General features: G+C 32.0%; 2 protein-coding genes across 7 annotated transcripts in view; one reads left to right on the forward strand and one right to left on the reverse strand.

The window, feature by feature from the left end:
* Positions 1 to 3926: 3926 nt before the first annotated feature.
* On the reverse strand, positions 3927 to 17468 carry LOC126882357 (GTP-binding nuclear protein Ran). Of its 2 annotated transcripts, none has more exons than XM_050647248.1 (3): positions 17170 to 17468; positions 16218 to 16666; positions 3927 to 4431 (listed from the first exon to the last, which is right to left on the reverse strand). In XM_050647248.1, the coding sequence occupies exons 2-3, from the start codon at positions 16647 to 16649 to the stop codon at positions 4216 to 4218; spliced, it is 648 nt and encodes a 215-aa protein (XP_050503205.1). In that variant the 5' UTR covers positions 16650 to 16666; positions 17170 to 17468; the 3' UTR covers positions 3927 to 4215. The 2 variants fall into 2 exon arrangements, with proteins under 2 accessions (XP_050503205.1, XP_050503206.1); XM_050647249.1 differs by lacking the exon at positions 17170 to 17468 and adding an exon at positions 16743 to 17078.
* Positions 17469 to 17525: 57 nt separating this feature from the next.
* The window catches only part of LOC114332176 (syntaxin-1A), an 850840-nt gene continuing 845802 nt past the window's right edge, over positions 17526 to 22563 (forward strand). For all 5 annotated transcript variants that reach the window (XR_007697295.1, XM_050647243.1, XM_050647244.1 and 2 more), the window contains exons 1-2: positions 17526 to 17695; positions 17999 to 18088. Coding sequence is in view for 4 of the 5 variants with exons in the window: in XM_050647243.1 (XP_050503200.1) it covers positions 17663 to 17695; positions 17999 to 18088 (123 nt within the window). In the remaining variant the exon portion in view is untranslated. The remainder of the gene's footprint in view (positions 17696 to 17998; positions 18089 to 22563) is intronic.

Below are 22563 nucleotides of genomic sequence, written 5' to 3' on the forward strand. Positions count from 1 at the left end.
ATTTAACAAATAAACAATTTAACAATTTTATCAAATAAAAATGTATGTAGGCCAAATAATATTTCAGAGATAATGTGTATTTGTGTAATTTGAACACATAAGTACAATAGTAAAAATGATTCATGCACACGGCGGCAGCCAGAGCGACCGTCTCAGCTTATCGGAAAGAACAGACACCTGTCTGTATTCCTTTTTCTTTATTTATGTCAAACTGTCTTAGCATTGTTTAAAAAAGACGTGACTATTTAAAAATTCTTGTATTGTGTGTAGTACAGCCTATTAATCACTTCCGTTCTGTAATGTAATCGTGCTTCAGATTGTGTTTGCTTTGTCTACGTAATGGTAACAAAACGTAAAAATGTTGCAGTGACAATGGAAAAGAAACTAGAAACATTAGGTAGGATTGATAAAGACGAATCTTTAAAATAAATTTATTGCAGCATCATAATATGATATTATGCTACCATAGGTCTGGATCCCGCGTATGAAAAAAAAGTTGATTAATAGCAAGCTAAAAAATTATTAATAGCTTAAGGGTGTCTAGTCGGATAAACTTTGATATATGAGAACACTGGAACAGGGGCAGTTTTAATTGTGGAACAGGTCAAAAATTTGGAACGGTCAGAACACGAAAATGGCACATTTGTTTTGTCCGACAGAACAGACTTAAACTCTCCGAACAGAGATTAAACTCTCATGCAAAAATCAGACTGCTATTTATCACCTGTCATAATTCCTGTCATTTGACATATTCTACATGTTCCACTCATTAAAACGCCAATTTGGTGATAAATAGCAGTCTGATTTTTGCATGAGAGTTTAATCTCTGTTCGGAGAGTTTAAGTCTGTTCTGTCGGAAAAAATACATGTGCCGTTTTCGTGGTCTGACCGTTCCAAATTTTTAACCTGTTCCACAGTTAAAACTTCCCCTGTTCCAGTGTTCCCATATATTAATGTTTGTCCGACTAGACACCCTTAAGCTAATAACAAATTTTCAGCTTGCTATTTATCAATTTTTTTTTGTACGCAGGATCCAGACCTACCATATTATGGTGTCGGTACATCTCTACAGTATGACTGAGTTTTTTACCAAGAAATGAACAAAACTCTACACTCTATACAACTATACGTAATTTAGATGTGTACTGTGCATATGTGTTTCATGTTTTTGTAATTGTAATGGAGGTTATTTATTAATTTTTACTATATTCTCCGGCTAACTCGGATTTTCGATAACCCGGATCGGCCGCGGTCCCGATTAATCCGAGTTATCGAGGTTCCACTGTACAACAAAATATAGAGTAAGAAAATAATACATTAGATAAGGATTGGATGAAATTTTGGTGGAAATCAACTTGTGTAAATCGAACACTGCTGTCCTGCGCGTAGCACCAAAAATTATTATTTATTTAACAAAATTCCTGACGCCGTGGAAGTTAATAAATTTTAATTTTAAAAATTGCAAATGAAAGGTACAGTATTCTTCTATATGCACAAAAAATTCAACTTGCTATCTGCTTTATTTTCAGTCCTGCGACATTTTGAAAAAATGAATTTTTTTTGCGAAAGCTGGATTGCAAAATCTATTAAACCGATCTTAATGAAATTTACTGTGTTCTTTTATTATGTCATAAAGTTTTTCTGGGTAAAATATGAAGGTCCTAAGTGTAGCATAAATGGTTGAAAAACGTAAAATGCAAATACTTGTTTTTTATGGTTTTTCGCAACTATTGCTACTTTGCAACAAGGGTGACAATTTTTAAACTCTGTAACCAATCCTATATTGTAGAAAATTTAATTACGCAACTTTTATGTCAGTACAACTTTTCTCGAAAGTAAATACTGAAAGTTATAATTAAAAAACGAAGAAAATAATCGAATTTTTCCTTCATTTTGATTATTTAAACAATGTTCCGGACATTTTTGAGTGGGAGGATAACTCAATTATTATCATAGGAGTTAATTCCAAGAAATTTTTGCAAAAAAATATGAGTCACCTCTTAACGTCCATCTCAAAACAGATGCGCCCTGGACCATACTGCCGTGCTAAGCCCAAAGGCGGTAACTGATTTTTTATCGAAAATGAGATTGTTGTATTTCTACGTAGATTATAGGTATTCAGAATATTTTACCAAGTCCTTAGAGTTGTAGAACTATTATAATGGGTATCTAGAATATACTTACAAAGTCTTTGGAGTTGTAGAAGCATTATAATATAATGAAACCTAACTAGAAATACAAAAATGTCATTTTCGATAAAAAATCAGTTACCGCTTTTGGGCTTAGCACGGCAGTATACAGGAAAAGCGATATTCGGATATTAAAAAGAAAAATTTAGTAATGCCTCCGGGACAATACGTAAGGACTATGAAACAAAATCAGATCTTCAATTTTTCCACAGAATTTTTTTAAGTGCTTCCAACGCTTCCATTCAGTCCGGTATAATGCCATCTAAGTTTTTTTTTGTTACGGGTATCAATACATGTACGGTTTGTTCAACAGTAAATGGTTTGAGTTCAATTAGTGCGGTCGTAAATATTATTAAATTTATCTGACCTGGCCCATTGTTAAGACCCACCCGGAGCGATAAGCCACTGAGGTAGACAGAGTTGGTCTTTTGCAATTAACACTGACTAGACGGTACTCCCATAATAAAGCCTAAAATAAATTTTACCTGAAACCGGGCCTTTTATACTATTATCCGTTAATCCGGGCTGTTTATAGTCGTAACTAATTGAACTTAACCATCTACTGTTTAACATATCATATCTACAAACTGATCCAAGAATCGTGAAAATCGGAGTACCAAATAAAGTTATAAGTTGTCACAACTTAATCAAACATTTTTAGTGGCGGAATTTTGTGCCGGTGAGTGTATCCATCAAAACGCAAATTTTTTTGTCAAAGTTGGCATTTATGTCCTTTAAAATGTCACAAAGAATATAACTAAATATCTATTTTCTCACTCAGACTCGAAGTCTTTTACAATATTATAGAATCGAAAATATTTAGTTAATTAAGGTATTGGATTTTGACAAGTTATTGATACCACTCAAGTTTATGTAAAAGTTTGAAGGTCATAGCTCTTCCCAAAATTTATTACCTATACAAATTTAACATTTTTTTAAAACAAAATGGCGGATCCAATATGGCCGAAAGAAATTCGAAAATTTTATTTTAAACACATATTTTTTAAAATCTTATATAATAGGGGACTTTTGAAGTTGTTGATAACCAATACATTTTCTCTTTGAAGAACAATATTTAGAACCTATTAGGTACAACCTCCCATAAATACTCAACAATCGCCAGAATCATGTAATTTATATTCAAACTGCCAGCAATGCATAGGCAGTTATAGACATCTAAACCAAAGTGAGATTCTGTATCTTCTGATTGTACATTTTGAGATTAATAAACATTAATCGCAGAAATATTTACTTTTTTAATGTATTTTTACGAAATTTTGATTATTTCAAGTACATATATTCATTAACAAATTTTATGCATTTGTTATCAAATCTTTTAGTCAACTTTTATCTTACATTAATACATACTTGAAAAAGACGAATCTGCTTTACAGCAATAAAACTGATAAACTGCAAAACGTTTTACAATGTTTTCAATACATAACGCGTTCTTTTTTACTTTCACTGCCGGCCAAAATAGGAACATACATGGCCCTCTTGTCCCGGAGTTATGAATAAGAATAGATCCGGTTTGATCCTTATACTTGCTTATTATGACTACGATAGTATGAGAAAGCAACTGTAAACATGAAAATCCCTAAATACGGACTTTTATTTTACCTCATGACCAAGTTTTCAGCATTTGGAACCACTGTGCGACTGGTTTAAGTTTTTCACGTCACGACTGCAAGGTTAAACAGGGTATAGTCAAGTATAGTGTATGAAGAAACGTAACAATACGGAAAAAATATTTATTGAAATTAAGACTACACTCCTATGTGACAAGAACTGTTACGGTAGCTTGCTGACTCTAACACTCTAACAACCATACCACTAATATATTGAAGAACATACGTCCAGACTCCAGACAAACCTTTCAACAAATTTAGAAAACATTTATATAAAAATATCAACAGTTCTGCTTCAGAAATACATAAAATGTAATTTAACTTAAGTCTTGTAAGATATCAATTGTTACACACGCGCTTTGGAACGATGACAGAGTTTTAGTAATTGGTTAATGAGTTTATAAATCTTCGTCATCATCGGGCAGTGCAGTTTCTGAGGCTTCTTTAAGATCCTTTTCGATTTGTTGCTGCCATTGGGGATCCATCTGGACTTCTGGAGGAAGCAAGGCAGGTGCAGCTACGAATTCTAAGTTGGGATCTCCAATGAGTTTCCTAGCCAACCACAAGAAGGGTTTTTCAAAGTTGTAGTTGGATTTTGCAGAGATGTCATAGTACTGAAAATAATAAAAGGTTTAATTATTTTCTAATTATGGTACTGTGTTTAAAAAATTACAAATGTACAAGGTTCTAAAGAGTGAAGCAATCATCAGAAGAAATAATTGCAATGAATTGTTACAAATTATAACAGACAACAAAAGGCTAAGACACTAAGCAAAAAAAAGAATATGGACATAATATAGAGATGTTACAAACTTAAAAAGCTTGTAAAAAAACAAAACACAAATGTTTAATTAATTTACAAAAAACTCAGTAAAAACTCTTTGGTAAGTTCATTGCAGAGTAACAAAAATGATAACTGATGTAATATAATAACCACACTTGCAGAAGTTAAACCTTGGGCAAAAATTACTAAAACTGAATATGATACACGGAATTGGCTGTTCAACAATTAAATGCTCAAATAAATCATTGCAATATGTACAGCTGGTTCCTAAAAAACCGATACGACTCTTAATAAGATTTGATCATTTTGAGCAGTGTTTTTGATTGGTTTGACATTATATTATATTTATTATGACAGACAAATAATAAAATAAACACACAAAAAAGTGATTACATAAATATGTTAATTATTATTCATAAATTGTAATAATTATTAAGAGAACACAGTAACGATCAACAGGTAGCAACAAACGCAGTCAAAGATTGCGAAAGTTCTGCGAACTTTCAAAAGTGAGGCAACAGTGCGTCAGTAATTCGACACTGACTGACGTTTATACTATCAAAAACAATAATTTTTATACACATAGGCGCGAAATGTTGCCAAGTCAGTGAAGTTCGATTTCTTGTTATAAAAAAATCGATTTTTAGTAGTTCCAATGTGACACAAAATCTAGGCACGAGATAAAAAAGTTTATTTGAAGAAAGTGAATTTTTTTGTCTTTCTTAATGGCGGTACAGGCTCCTTTTTTCAATATTTTATTTAGTTATAGAGTAATTTCCACATACTAACATATTTCTGAAATTGGGCTCTGTACCGCCATTCTTTATTATATTACGAATATGTGTGCCAAATATCTCAACAAAATATTCAAAATTAGAGCCGCAATCTTGGAACGCGTTTGTTGCTACCTGTCGATCGCTACTGCTTCTCTTTTAATCTCTCCAAAAGCGTACGATCTTCATGAGCAGTAGATATTTTTGGTCTTCCAGAACCTTGCTTTCTTCCGAGAGTATCTTGTTCTCTCCATCTTTTATTAATATTAAAAACTGTTGTTCTGCTTACGTTAAAATGGTTCTTTACTGCAGATAGTGACCAACCATCTTCTAATTTCGTTACAATTCTTGCTTTTAGTTCTTTGCTAGCATGTATAGCCATATTTTGAGGTTGAACATAATAAGTTATCTGACAAATTTTTAAATTTGGCAGTGACGGTATGTAAATAATAAGTATTTATTCTTCAAAATACGCTGCTCAATTTTCTACAAAAAGGGCTGGTGTAGCGAAGTGGTAGTGTGCTTGGCTCGCGTGCCGGTGGTCCGGAGTTCAAATCCTACCGCCGGCAAGAACAACTAGACATTTTTAAAAATGTTTATAGGCCCCAGGTCGACTCAGCCTGAATAAAATGAGTACCTTGGGTAAAACCAGGAGTAAAAATAGGCGGTTGAAGCGTAATACTGGCCCTGTTACCTTCCTTGTATACCGTAGGCCCTAGATATAGCAGACTACCCTGCTATACTCCCAAAGCCACAGTGGTATAAAACGGGAGACTATTATTATTAATTTTCTACAAAATATGCTTTAAGAGTCGTATCAGTTTTTTTTTAGGAACCAGCTGTATATGCGGTGTATTCATGAAAATTATTCACTTTCTCAAATGGTTTTGGACAGTGACATGAAATCAAAGAAGTATTTTTGATATATTACCATTTTATTTGATTATTGATTTATTATAATCACATTATAAAAACGCCTTAATAGGGTAAGCGCAAAATCTTGGTCCAATGCTATTTAAATGCATTCATTTTTTTCGAATCCTGAGAAGACTAATAAGTATTTTTGAAAAATTTATACGCAGAATGAAAGATTATATTATTACTGAGGGCCGAAAGTCCCCGAAAACTTATATAATGTTTATTTTAATAACTTACAGGGGTGAAAAAAAAAAAGAAAATTTAGTGGGATTTTTAATTTCAAAGATTTTATTCAAAAGAAACGTTTTATTTATTTTCCTTGGTAATAATGTAACCTTTCATTCTGCGTTTAAACTTGTCAAAAATATTCCTTAGATTTCTCAGGATTAAAAAAAAAATGAATGCATTTAAGTAGCATTGGACCAAGATTTTGCACCTACCCCCTTAAGCAATATATGACAATAAAGATTTGCAATCACTAACCACTTGCAACACAACTAGACCCAGCTATGTTTTTATATTGATTACTACCAGTTTGATGAGTTAAAAAGGATAGCTACCTCTTACCAGAATAGACAAGACATTGGAGGCCATTTCAGGTCTCGTTGGTTTTTTATACTCAACCTAGTATGTGGGTACTGGCAAGCAGATGATAGAGAACAAACCACATTAGCAATCATCTCTTTGACAATTTTTACATTTGTCTTTGATATATGTAATGATCCTGCTCTATTTCAGAGGAAAAAGAAGGTAGTTTTGAGAGGACTGGTACAGCAAATATGTTTAGTTTATTTTTATTTGGATGGCATAGCTGTCGTTGGAAGATCATTCAACAAGCAATCCACTAATCTTGGGGAACTCCAACGATTATGAACAGCTAGTTTAAAACTGAACACAGAGTATGACACGTTTCAATGAGATTTTAGATACTTAGGCTATATTGAATCTAGTAATGGCATAACAGTGGATCTTAAGAAAATCAACCAAAAGATAAACACAAAATTAGAAGCTTCCTTTGCTAATTAAATAAAATCAAGACTTCCCACCAGACTGAAAATAATGAGAACCTTCTCTGGTTACACCTCTGAGGCTTCTACAATTTGCAAGCCATAGCGGATGCTGAGACTAAGGAAGATGAGGGAATTTTACAATTTATATGTAGAGTGACAGTATGTTGTTTTATATGCCATTAGATTGAAAACGTAGTCTTTTGCTAGCAGTTGCCGCATCTATGCTGTTTCGTTCATTGCAATCCGTGACTGCACGCCAGGGTTTGTCTTGGTTGGATCAGAGAGAACAGCATATGTGCCTCCTGATAAGAGACTAATAAGTTTCGAAACCGGTAGAGGTGCTTGCTGCACTCTCTGATTGGACTAGAATATGGTGCGGCTGTATTTTCGTTTTGCAACGAAATTGAAAATGTTTACTCTGATTGAAATACGAAGGGAACCATTCTTGTTGGAACTTTACCGCGCTGAGCAGATGGGACGTGAATTATAAATTGTAAAATCCTCATCTTCCTTAGTCGCAGCATCCGCTATGGCTTGCAAATTGGAGAAGCCTCGGAGGTGTAACCAGAGAAGGTTCCCATTGTTTTCAGTCTGGTGGGATGTAGAGTAACATTATGTTATTTTATATGCCATTAGATTGAAAACTTAGTCTTTTGCTAGCAGTTGCCGCTAGGGCATCTATGCCATTTCGTTCGTTGCAATCCGTGATTGCACGCCAGGGTTTGTTTTGGTTGGACCAGAGAGAACAGCATATGTGCCTCCTTATGAGAGGCTAATAAGTTTCGAAACCGGTAGAGGTGCTTGGTGCACTCTGATTGGACTAGGACTAGAATATGGTGCAGCCGTATTTTCGTTTTGCAACAAAATTGAAAATGGTTATTCATTTTTGGTTTTTAAATAAAATCAGTTTCTAATATCACTAAGCTCTTAACAAAACTGACAGAAAGATACAAGGTTGTACACACATAGAATACACCATCGCATCAATCCTATGAAATGATAGAGGTTAAATGAAACAATGGACAAACACTTTTCCAAAGTTGTATTCAAAACATGAAGAAAGATATTTGGAGCACTCAATTCATATATTCCTAAGGGCCAAGCGATCAGCTGTCAGTAAAACTGACCAGCCTGTTTGTTTGATGTTGGGTTATGAATTCCATCTGTGTGATATTGAGTTCAGCTGGAAACCATTAGAAGAAAATATTGTAAACAAAGAATAATGCAAGCAAATAACTTTGATGAGGGATGAACTGAACATAATAATCTTTTCAGACAATATTTATATTCAAGTAGGCAAGGATAGCATGAAGATAATTCTGAATTTCAATCAATGGAAGCTTCCTATACAACTCATCGAAAAATTTTGTCTAGTGCATAAATTCTATATTTTATTTGACAACTACTCTTAACATAAAAAAAGCCTTGTGTCCATTTTTATTACAAAATTTTACAGTTTACAACACATCCAAAAAGTATATTTTCATTCAAGCTATTTTGAACCAAAGAATAAGTGGTTTAATTTGGAGGTCTTCTTTTATACCCTGTTAATAATTAATAGGGTGTTCTAGATTAATTATTATTTCTATTCTAATCTAGAAATTATTACTCTATACATTTTCATTTTAATTTAATAATGAATCTACTTTTTCAATAAATAAATTATATTTTAGTACATTGAAATTAAATATTTTATTTGTTTAAATAGATTCTGCTCCAACAAAATTAATTTCAATAATAAATGTATTATTCAAATTATTTCCAAAACCTGCGCATTTTAAATGACCAAATAAATAATTTCTAAAAATCAATATTTTCCTTTGCAAAATAAAATACATGTGTAATACCTAATTTAATCATGATCTATAAATGAAAATTGAAATATAATTTATCTCCATAATTCTATTTTTAAATATGACTACCAGAGTATGATTCACAACTTATAATGGAATAATGATTTGATTTTGCAGACAATACACAGACAGGTAAAAATTAAACCTGTTCCATCACTTCTTTTTCTTTTAAACAGATGTAGGATATACCATTTAGGCATCAAATTCTCATTCCAGATTCTTTTGTGACATTTTAGTTATATGATTTGTTTTATAAATATTATGAATGTAATAAAACCTAAAATATTTTATAAGAACGAATAGAATGAAAATTATAAAAATGCAGATATGTGTATTTGCAGATGACATAATTTTATTTGCTGAAACAGTAGAAAAACTGAAGCGCAATTTGGCAAAATGGAACTCAGAAGCAAAAAAAGACAACCTAAATGTAAATAAAGAGAAGACACACATTATGAAAATAACAAGGATGGTCTAAGCGAAGTGGTGATAGCTCAACAAAAAATAAAGCAAATAAAAATGTATACAAATACCTGGGAACGGTAATAAATAACAGGAATCATTGAGGATGATGTCAACAACAGACTAAAGAGTAAATGAAACCTATTCCAGGCAATAAATAAAGAATTCCTCTCAACAAAAAAAATATATGTATTGTTAAGCTAATGTGACACGCATAGACATACAATATCTAGACTGCGTGCTGCTATCTTAAAATGGGTGATGATTGTGACAGAGATAAATGAGCCTACTAGGTGGGAAGTTTCTTTCTAATTGGAGTTCATCAAATCGGTGACAGTGGGAAAGTTACCTAATTGATAAACCAACGTCATTGGATAAACCCCGTCAATTACAAAGAGACTTCCCACCTAATAGGCTCATTTATCTGTCGCATTCGTCACCCATTTTAAGATAACAGCACATAGTCTAGATATTAAGGCGCATTTAAATCAAAACGAACACGAATGAACGAATTCATTCGTTAACTTTCTTGTATTTGTACAGCGAATCGAGCCCGACCGAAAGAAATCGTTCCCATTCGCACATGTTCCAACAGATGTCGGTAAGTTAGCGAATCATCAAAGGAAATCATTGTTCAATGTGGACAGTGGATAGACGGTAGCGAACGAATTCGTTTAGAAGTACTGATTTAATTTATTTACAAACATTAGTTTGAGAAAGTTGTTTATTGTGTAGTCGTGAAAACACAATTTTGCAATATGGAATGGACCAATGAAAAGATATTTCAATTAATTGAGTTATATAGAAATGAAGAATGCCTATGAAACCCGAAATAGAAGCTATATAAAATAATAAACCGAAAAACTGATGCTTGTTTTAACATTTCTATAGGAATGGGTTGTGATGCCTCTGAACTAAAAAAATGAATTAGCTTCTGGTATCATTTAGACGAGAAAGACAAAAAGAGGGTTAGAAGTGGTTTGCTTTTAAAAGCCTAATGTTTTTATTGGATAAATTTCAACCCAGAAAGACTAATGAGGTAAGCAAATCAAATTAATTGCTAAAATTAATTAAAAGCAAATTTATTTTGACACACCAATTTTACAATTTATTATTCGAACATAGTCATAATACCAAGAGCAAGCAACTTTTTCGAGGAAGAATTTTAAGAAAGCTGGTTCTTTAATATATTATTCTCTATGCTCCCTCAAACGGCGTATAATACCTGCTACCTGGCTGCTGATACAGATTGCTTTTCTTAGTTCGAAGCACATTACAGGTGCCTACCTAAATATATTGAATTCAAAATTATTTTAAGAAGATATTTTTTTTTGTCATTACTTTTGTCATTATTAGAAATATGAATACAAATATTTTGTCAGTAATTTATATGCTAAATAGTGTTACGTTTGACCTGTGCTCTTGTGCAGAATGGAAGCATGGAAGAATGGAAAGGCCAGTTCCATTAACAAATTTGAAGTGTTTGAAATGTGGTGCCTATGTCAAATGCTTAGAATATCATGGACGGACAGAGTCACAAATGATTAAGTATTAAGAAGAGCGGGTTTGCAGGATAGGGAACTTTTTAATTACGTTAAAAGTAAGAAGACTGCATACTGGGGGCACATATTACGAGGGGAACGCTAGTGGACAAGAATCCACGGCTATAAAATGCTTTGCAATGCTGCTAAAAACAATAATATTTTATAAACAAGACAATGTACGGTGGACGCCTATGCAGAAATGCACGGTATCTTAAGAAGAAGAAATGTGAATTTATAATTGCTAGACATTTTTGGACGTTTTATGTATCTCAAACTTTAGTTGATAATGCCAGATTTAAATAAAATATTAATAAATAAAACATTTCATCAAAATTTTTAAATTAAATAATTATAGAATAGAGACAGGACAAAATCGTATCAAAATTTATACTTATATTTATGAATATGCCATATTTTTTCCTTACAGAACACACATTGCATTTTATAAGCTTACAATAAGCTATTATTGTATTAAAATTTACCCAACAAGAAACACAACAATAAACTTAAACACAATGTGTGACTGGCCCATCTTAAAAACATCTGCGGGCAATATGCACTCCCGATCATCAACGAATGTGAATGTTTGCTTCAATGTAAATGGCCCTACTTTGTAGCAAACAAATAGCCAAGCGAACACCTACGAATTCGTTCCTTCATTTGTTCGTGTTCGCTTTGATTTAAATGTGCCTTTATGTCTATGGTGACAAGTAATATCTTTTAACTCATAAATTGTCACACTACATGAGTTTGGCTGAGGAACAAAAACTTATTTGTTTATTTTCGAGATTACTGTTTACCTTTTTTTTTTCATATGTTTTGATTTAACTTGTTTACAAATCAATAATTACGTTTGTGCAAAGATCCGTTGAAGCAACACTTCTGGACCTCAGAGGTAAACTACATTATGCCATTTCGAGTAAATGTGTAGTTTAGCGTGTGTTTGCAACAAAGTTTAGAGTACTTAAAATGTTATACTATGTCAACATAGTGTAGTTTACCTCTGAGGTCCAGAACTGTACTCTTGTTTAACACAATTTTCATAATAATCTTTTTTGAAAACAATTTCCGCAGTGGAAAACATCAAATCTTTTTGGGTAAAAATGTAATTGACAAGACAATCAACTGTGGCTAATCCAATGAACTGTCAATACTGATGGAATGGCCCCGTCCCATTCAAACAGTGAAGCAAGATTGCAGCCAGGAAACAAAAGAGAGATCCTAGAGACAGAGAATGCCAGGGAAAATTTGCTACAACTACCACCAGAGTTGCCAGATGTGATTTTATAAACCCCCACTTAGAAACTGAAATTCCCCAAATTTAAATATTTGCCGCATTTAAATAAATTAGTAGTCAAAAATGTAGAGAACAGTAAATCAAGATTATACTACTTATCAACAGAGGGCCCTGGAAATAATTCATAGGTCCTATCGTCTTCAGTTATATGAGAGATTACAGAGGAGCTCACTGTTCACCTTTGTTATTTAATATATTTGTGAACGATATATCAGAGTGTTTTAGAAATTGCGATTTCCTGATGTTTGCAGATGATTTGAAATTATTTAAATCCGTAGATTCAAATGTTGATGTAACATTAATTCAAGAAGATTTAGACCGGTTGAGTATTTGGTGTGAGAATAATATTTTGCATTTAAATGTTGCTAAATGCTGTTATATAAGCTTTTATAGAGGCAATAAAAAATATGATACTTCTTACACAATTAATGAAAATGAATTGTCTTATGTTAAAACAATAAAAGACTTAGGAGTCACATTTGATGAGCAGTTGCGTTTTGTGCAACATATAAATAGTGTAACGGTAAATGCATCAAAATCTTTGGGCTTTATCATTCGCAACTGTCTGAGACTATCTGTAGGGGCTTTAAGAACGGTATATTATGCTTTGGTTGTATCTAAAGTGGAATATGCATCTATTGTATGGTCTCCACAATACCAAGCTCATTCTACTACGTTGGAGAGATTGCAGAATAAATTTTTGAGATATTGTGCATACAAATTAAACATACGCATTACTAATCATGATTATACCTATATTTTAAAAACACTCAACATGAATTTATTAAAAACTCGACGAGATAACTCTGATTTGGTATTTGTGTTTAAATTAATAAATGGTTTAATTTGTTGTTCTGAACTTCTCCAATCTATTAATTTATACGTTCCCTCCAGAAGTCTCAGACATGTTGATTTGTTTTATATACCTTTTCATCGGACAAACTATGGTATGCATTCGCCCATTGAGCGAACACTAAAAATTATAAATGAGAATAACTTAGAAATGTTTGGTGTCTCCTTGGCTGGTTTTAAGAATCGGATTAAAAGAGCTTGACAGCTACTTTTTGTTTATTTGAACTGATTTGTGTAATAGATGTAATATGTGTAATGGATAACTATTAATATTTCGTTTTTGTTTAATAAGTATGTAATTAAGATTTATTTTACTCTAGTTTAGTAGATATTACAGAGATTGATTTTATACTGTATGTGTTGTAATGGGGGTAATCCCGTAAATAAATAAATAAATAAATAAATTATACTCTCACATGTATATTTGCAAATTTAATTTACCATGACTTCTTAAAATCTTCCATAATTGTCCCCCAACCATTTCTGCTTAGAAAAATTCCCCTAGACGCTTTCAAATTACTCCAAAATTGTGGGAAAATATACGAATCTGGCAATCCTGACTAATCTTTTTCTCATGAGCATCTTTCAGTGCGTCACAGTTTTTCGATTTCTTTCTAACGCATTAAATTGTATGTGACAGAAAAAAGGCACATCAGTGATTACAGGCATATATCTACGAATATAATCTGTACAATTTATAAGACTATACAATTCAAAGAAAATACCAGTTTATAAATGCAATAAGCACAATTGATTTGTACTTATGCCAAATTGCAAATAAAATGTGACAACTGTCAGATTTAACTAAAATGACATATTAGAATAAATGTTATAGATGTGTATTATCACGGACTTACCTTTTTTTCTATCATTTGTGACACACTGAAAAATGCTCATGAAAAGGACATTACCACTATCAATTTTTTTGTTTACGAAAGATGGCAATTATCTTCCATCCTTCCCTGACTAAACTATCTCATCATGGCTGCATTAAATTCGCTTCATACCCATTCCATCAGTATTGACAGTTCGTTGGACTAATCCCATATCAACACAATGTTTAAAGTAATAGAGTGTAATAGTTATAGTTTATATTTACAGAATCAGGGCCCGGATTACGTACACTCGATACGCATCGTATCCGCCTTGTTTTACCGTAGCGCCTTATGGGAAAACATGGCAGATACGATTCGTATCGACTGTTCGTAATTCGGGCCCAGATTATGATTGCCAAACTAATTTATAACTAGTTTATTTTTTAACCAAGAGGGGTAAACTAAAAAGACAGATTCACACCCAAGAAAGTTACTAGAAAAGTCACCAAATTCATCTTCTTTTTTTGTTGATCATATCAGCTTTCGATCATAATCCATACATATTATAATATACTAACACATCGCTAAAGAGTTCTAAAAACAACTGTTTTTATATAAAAGTAGACTAAAAATCTAAAAATTAAAGCAATAATGCAGAAAACACAAAAACTCGCTGACATACTGAATTCGCTCTACCGAGATTCACTTTGACACATTCGGAATAGGAAACATACAACACAAAAATTCCTACCTCACACTATTAACTGCTAAAATCAACTTAATTTTTCATTAAAAAAAGAAGAATTATAAGAAATAGTGGGAGTGTCTACTAATCTCATTAAATTTTGTGGAGTTTATTTCTACAAAATATTTTTATTTTGTACAATAAATAATTTTCTTATTTGTTATCAATATTTACCTAAGGTTTATGTTATTTTTAGGTCTGTTTACTATTAATAATAATGGCTATGAGCAGGTGCCTTGGTTGTGTGGTAATTTCCAGTCACTTCTGACAACTGAATTTCCCAAAAAAGAAATTACTAATGTCAGTGTCAAAGTGAATCTCGATAGAGCGAGATATATATACTTAAGTACAGTTGAGTCCGCAAATCTTTACCCGTGCGTCATTAATACCTGGTGAGATAAAACACATACTTTTTATCTAGCATCATTCTCTTCCACGCATGAAACTCATGACAAACCAGCTGCCGTTTGTTATTAAGTAAAAACACATGTTATTTTTATGAACCATCTAGACTCAGTGCATTGAAAAGAGATAGGTACAAAAAAAGACGATTCGGTATGTTTTCATATTTTAAGCACAATTTGTTTGACGTTTCTGCTTTGTTTACTTTTATGGCTGTCAGTCAGTTGAATTTTTTGCGGTTTTTGTCGAATTTTTGCGTTTTGAAGTTTCTTTATATTACACAAACAGTTGTTTTCACAACTAATTTTATATTGGGCTTTGAACTTTTAAGGTAAATAATAATATTTTGGCAATTAATATTTAAAACATACAAAGCTAACGTCATTCACACAGTAAAGAAATGATTGTGTTTAGATTTCCGTCAAAGTGAATAAAATAACAGAAATAAAATATGTTATTGAATTTTTTTATAAATTGTTTATTTATTTATTACTCAATAATAATAAAAAATTTATCAAGCTACTTCAAACATAGCTGTAATTCTGCACAAAAATTTTGAAGCAAAACTTACATTTGACATTCTATATATTTGATAACGTCAAATTTTATAATAAAACCCGTAATCGGAACAGCAGCCACTTTCTGTCACTTGTTGTTGCGTAAAATAGATTTCTGACTTATTTCGTATCCTTCAAATGATGACGCACGGGTAAAGACTTACGGACTCAACTGTATATAAGATTCAGTATATACTTAATTAACCTATAAAATGACAGAAGTGCCAAAATTTCATAAATGTCATTAGTGTCAAAATTTAATAACAGGAGTAAACTTGCCTGTGGTTGGACCAATTAGAAACAATCATTATGGCCCAGTAAATTTGAATCACTCCTCTTGGTTAAAAAACAAACATTAGAATATAACAATATTAGTGCATTAACTTACTTGTAAATTCTTCTTCCTATGGAAGACAATGCTCTTTGCCTTAACTTTCCTATCTTTGATGTCAACTTTGTTACCACACAATACAATTGGGATATTTTCACAAACTCTAACAAGATCTCTGTGCCAGTTTGGAACATTTTTGTAAGTGACTCTAGATGTAACATCAAACATAATTATGGCACATTGTCCTTGGATGTAGTATCCATCACGCAGACCACCAAACTTTTCTTGGCCTGCTGTGTCCCATACGTTAAAACGAATTTGTCCTCTATTTGTGTGGAAAACTAAAGGGTGAACTTCTACTCCTAAGGTTGCTACATATTTCTTTTCGAATTCACCAGTCATGTGTCTTTTTACAAAGGTAGTTTTGCCAGTACCTCCATCTCCGACCAAGACGCATTTGAAGGTGGGCATATCTTGTTCGCCAGCCATGATTTTTTGAATTTAAACTAAAAAATACAACAATTATTTATACAATTTGCACATACCATATTGCCGCCAAATTACGACTGACTCGGTGCTTACTTTTCGATTACATATCTGTAACGAATATGGAAAAGAAAAACTACATATCTTATAATTTAAACAATTACAAATCAAAATCAAACTAATTATAAATATTGAAGGGTTAAAATTTGTTATTGTGTTTTAAATAATATAACCTGTCACTTGTACAGTACAGTAGCATTGTTTTGGAAAATACTTCAAATTTCACCCCAAGCTCAAATTAATATTGAAAATCTTTATTAAGTTACGAAAACACAACATTCAGAAATGAAATTGCAAAGCACGTTTCAGAACTTTTTAATTTCAATACTAAATGGCGCTCCTAGAACGTTACATAGGATTTTGGTATTGAGATACCGACTTTATTCATAATTTACGATGTTATTATTACAGTAATCGCAAAAATAAAACGCAAAATACGTTCAGTACAAAAAATAATATTTACCTTGTGAATAAAAAGTACTAGGAAACACCGATGGCACAAAAAATCACGGATTACTTCAGCTTGGTTCCAAAGTCGTTAGAGTTCACAATGGCGTTCACAAGAAGACGGGAGTAGGTGTCAGGAATGCGCGCCAAATATTTTTTACACTAAATAGTTTATGATAACCAAATATTTAAGCACCTTCTAAAATTCAATAGAAAGTCATTTTTCCAAGTCAAATATAAATACTGATTGTCAATTATTAGAAAAAAATTAATGAAGAGGGAAATTATTACGTGACGTCACGTGAAAATTCAACGTCATTGGCGCATGCGTAGTAAAGTGTCCGTACTGCAGAACTCTATCGATTTTTGTGTGGAAAACTGGTGGCCGTTCGCTTCAAGTTTTGTCGGGAGTTCGTTGTAGTTGTGCTCGTATTTAAACAATAGTTTGAATGGGATTATTTTCTAAAACTCAAGTTTTTAGTGGTTTGTGATACTAAGATCGGATTAAAATGACAAAGGATAGATTAGCAGCTCTTGTTGCGGTAGGTCCCGATCTTCCTACATATCACATATCTCCCAAGATAAATCAAATAAAATGTGACCTAAAAATCATTTCCCTTCAATGACAGTTGGTCCACCTAAAGGACTATCAAAATACTGTATGTTGGCGCAAGATTTTTGCTTATTTATTGAGAAATTATTGTTAAAATCCGAACAAATAGGTTAGGTGGAGAAACTGTTACTGAAATGTCATTCATATTCTAGCCCCACCTCTCCCTCCTCATCAATCTTAATTGATAAGCTGTCCCTTTTTCCTTTAATTGTTTTTATTTTTTTTGTTCTAGGCCCAAAGTGATGATGATGATGTGGGCCCTGATGATGTTGCCGTTAATGTCGAGGGCAGAGACGGCTTCATGGATGCTTTCTTCGGAGAGGTTTGTGTTTCTTTGTGAGCTTCATAATTCCAAATCTAAATTAAATTTTGACATTTCGTTACGTCATTATTCGGCGAACACCTGACAGATTTGCCGATGATTACTCATCCAATAATTTATAAGTGTATGCAATTTGAAATGTAAATATAAATATGATTATCTCTCACTTAATCCTCTCTGCTCTTATTATTTATAAAGAAAAACAATGAAGAGAAATTATTTGTTATCTTAAAATTCCTAAAATTTGTTATATTCCAGATAAATTACAAAAATCGAAATGAATTAAGCTTAAATAAATGTTTAATAATCTAGTGTCAGTATTTTTTGATATCTAGGTCTAGGTCATGAAAGACTATAAATAATTGTCAAATTACTATTTTATTTTTTATTTTATGCTCAGTTAGTCTTCATATAAATCTATAAATAGGTTGGGACTCTTATAGGCCTGGATCTCAAGTACTAAAAAAAGTTTATTAACAGCAAGCTGAAAATTTGTTAATAGCTTAATGGTTTGAAAGACAAACTTTGATGTACAGGAACACTGCAACACTGTGTGGGAAGTTTTAATTGTGGAGCAGATTACAGGTTTTGAACATCTGACTACGAAAATGTCCCATGTATTTTGTTGAACAGAACTTCCAATTAATTTGTTACCCTTTCATTAACGACGTTCTACACCTTCGTTGCGGGGTATGCCTCTCAGGGGAAAGGGAGGAAACTTATATGCAAGTGAAAGTTGGTAACAATGCATTTATAGCAGAATACTCAAATCATATGTTTCAGTATTGAATACTTTATAAAAATAAATTATAATAAATTACGGAAATTACGGAATTAATTATAATAAATAAATTAAAAATAAATGGTACGGTAAACAATCCTCATTTTTATATTTTACAAATTTATTCCTTACAAAAAAACCTTTAATTTAAGCACAAATAATTAAAAATCGTAAATTTGGGTCAAAAGTTATTAACTTTTTAAAAATTCCCATAAGAGCCCATGTTAAAACTTAACTTTGGCCCTTAATAGTAATTAAACGGCATGGTAAAACAATTTTTAAAAAATCAAGTCTTAGTTTTTTGAAGTAAACTAAGTATAACATACTAAAATTTCATGCAAATCCTTAATTCTTTGCCGAAGGTGTAGAACGTCGTTAAACTCTCATGCAGAAATCAAACTGCTATTTATCACCAACATAATTCCTGTCATTTGACATGTTCCATGTGTCGGCCTTATTAAAATGCCCAACACAGAGGCGTCAATTGATAGGGTCAGGAGGGGGCATATGCCCCCCTATAATATTGGAATTTACAAAATTTTACTATTATAATGATTTATTTGTAATAATTAGGAACATGAACTTTACAATATATACTAATGATTCATTACTAATGAAACAAATAACTAATACAGTATCAATTTGTGTAAAGTAAAACAGTACAGTATGGTAAAGTACAATAAAAATTTTATCATCAGTAGAAATTCTTCTACTGCTTGCCCCCTTCAATCAAAATTTGAAATGACACCCCTGGGCCCAACATATTTGAATAACAAACATTGTTTAAAATATTATATAAAGTTTGCTATTAAATAAACTTAAAAACAACCTGCTAATCTTCATAATCATAAACTTGTCAGGGTGACACATTCAACAATTAAAATCACATTCAATCATTAAAACTTCCCCTGTTCCAGTGTTCCCATACATCAAAGTTTGTCTGACTAGATACTGTTATAGGCTATTGATTATGTATTTTAGAGAGGAACTACAACGTTAACGGGGTTTTATTGTTTCATATAGTTAATGGACCTCTAAATATGAAAAACCCGCGGAGTGCTACCATTTAAAGGAGTGCGTTTTTGAGAAAGGGGTGAATTAGTCCCTAGGCACAGGGCGAATTAGGGTGAGTTCTATGCACTTTTGGTACAAACACGTCTACAGGAAAATTGTTCCAGGGTAATTTGACTATCAAAACATCACCTTTTAACGTCAAAAATATTTTTTTTACAAATACATATTCAAAAGAAAAGCAAGAAAAAACACGAAAGATAGCAATTTCGTTTTTTGCCCCATAACTTTTTTCCACAGGGATATAGGTATTATAGGCATTGCTTCATAGAAAAAAAACTACCATCCTTCCTCTTTAACCCTTAAATGCCTAAGGGTGGGTAAAAAATGTCCACCTAATGCATATTCCCTTGTAACATATTTATTACATGTTTAAAAATTATTTATTGTTAAAAAGACAGTCCTTTATCGAATGTTAATTTGGTTCTACCGATATTTTTGAAAATAAAAGCATCTTGAGTTAAATATGGGTGGGCATAAAAAGTACACCCTTGGTAAAACTTGTTACTAAAGGTTTCTATATAATTTCTTTTTGGTAGGAAGATAATCCATATAATTATCGACATATAATTACATAATCTACATAATTATCCACCAATGAGGAGGTTGAAAGGAAGAATGTAGAGAAAATCGACAAATCTGAATTACTGGCTTTTACTGGTATTGTACATTGTAATTTTGTTGTAAGGTTTGTAAATTGCTTATATTAATATTTTAGAAGATGCTGTGTTTATTAAGCATAAGGTTCTTAAGTTTAATCCATTTCCAACAACTCTCAATAAATATATTAGCTATTTTCGAGGTGGACATTTTTTACCCACCCTTGGGCGTACATGGAACCTAAAAAGGTTGGGCGTTTAAGGGTTAAACTGACGTTTGGTAGAAGTCTTTATGATTTATAGTTTCCAAAATATGATTTTTCAAAGTTCGCTACTCACAGCGATTTTGGCCCATTTTCCTTGTTACTTCTCAAACATTGCTCTGTAATTTTTTCTATGTAGCTTTAGGTATACGCAATGGTACATTCAGTAGAAAGAGAAGTCAATTACCTTTAAAATGTTGTATTGTAGAAGGCTGTGTGACTATTTTAAAACAAGATATGGTTGTTCAAAGTTTTATAATTTTAATGATTTTTGATATATTTTACGATTATTTTTAAATTTCTCCTTATAACTTTTTTTATTGTATATTTCGATATATACATTGTACAATAAAAAGAAAGCTTACTTTCTTTGCTTTAAAATGGTGTATTGTAAAAAAATTCTAGTACTATTTTTAAACAAGATATGCTTTTTCAAAATATGACATTATACACATGCAATAGGTCCCACTAAGTTGAAACCATATGGAAAACTTTTTTATTATTAACTTTATGAAAAAAAAATATCCTTTATAAAATGCTCTGCATAGTCTAAAACCTAAGATGCAATCATCAGATATAAAATTTTATCAATAGTGTACGAGGTAGGTATGTTAAAAGATAAGAATTTCGCTCAAGAGTAAAGTACCTTTATATTTCACAATATCGAAAAGTGTTATTAAGAAAAGTTATTTGGAATTAAAAATTATGTTATAATATGTAATTATATATAATAGAATTATATTCTTCTAATTGAAAAAAATCAAAAAATTTAAAATTTTTCTCAAAACACGGATACCCTTGGATATCCTACGGGTATAAAAATATCAAAAATCGTTAAAAGTATAAAACCTTGAAAAATCATAACTTGCTTAAAAAGAGCCGCATGTCCTTATACGATATACCACGTTAAAGGTAATTGACTTCTCTTTCTATTAAATATACCATTGCATATACCTAGAACTGCAATAGAAAAAAGTTACAGAACAATGTTTGCGAAATAATGGGGAAAATGGCCCAAAAATGCTGTGAGCGGCGAACTTTGAAAAATCCTGTTTCGGAAACTATAAATCCTAGAGACTTTTACCAAACTTTATTTTAAAGAGGAAGGATGGATGTTATTTTTCGCTGAAGCAATGCCTATACCTATATCCCAGTGGAGAAAAGTTATGGGGCAAAAAACAAAATTGCTTCCCTTCGTGTTTTTTCTTGCTTTTCTTTTAAATATATTTTTGTACAAAAAAATATTTTTCACTTTAAAATGTGAAGTGTGATATTTCGATAGTAAATTTAACCTGAAACAATTTTTCTGTAGACGTGTTTGTACCAAAAGTGCATAGACCTCACCCTAATTCACCCCTATCTCAAAAACGCACCCATTTAAATGGTAGCACTCCGCGGTTTTTTCAAATTTAGAGGTACATTGACCATATGAGACAATAAAATCCCGTTAACGTTGTAGTTCCTTTTAGCCCTCTTATTTTGAACATAATCAATAGCCTATAAGCTATTATCAAATTTTTAGCTTGCTATTAATAAACTTTTTTTTATTACGCGGGATCCAGGCCTACATTTACTATATTATCAACAAATATGAGTCGAAAGTAATTTAGGGAACATGTTTTCCCATTATGAGTTTGCCGTTTTCGTCTTCCATAGCACTCTATTCTCCTAGTCGCTATCTCTGAGGTCTCTAGCTATTATAGCATTGTCTATGTGAGTTTTCCATCTCACAGCAGGTCTTTCACTCTGTCTTCCTCTCGG

This window comes from Diabrotica virgifera, chromosome 3 (assembly GCF_917563875.1).
Source record: "Diabrotica virgifera virgifera chromosome 3, PGI_DIABVI_V3a".
Classification (NCBI taxonomy): Eukaryota; Metazoa; Arthropoda; class Insecta; order Coleoptera; family Chrysomelidae; genus Diabrotica; species Diabrotica virgifera.

Coding starts and splice junctions, on each gene's coding strand:
- LOC126882357 (XM_050647248.1), bottom strand. CDS start 16,649: ATGGCTGGCGAACAAGATATGCCCACCTTCAAATGCGTCTTGGTCGGA. Junction 4,432..16,217: donor ATAGGAAGAAGAATTTACAA/GTAAGTTAATGC, acceptor TATTATTTTCAG/TACTATGACATCTCTGCAAA.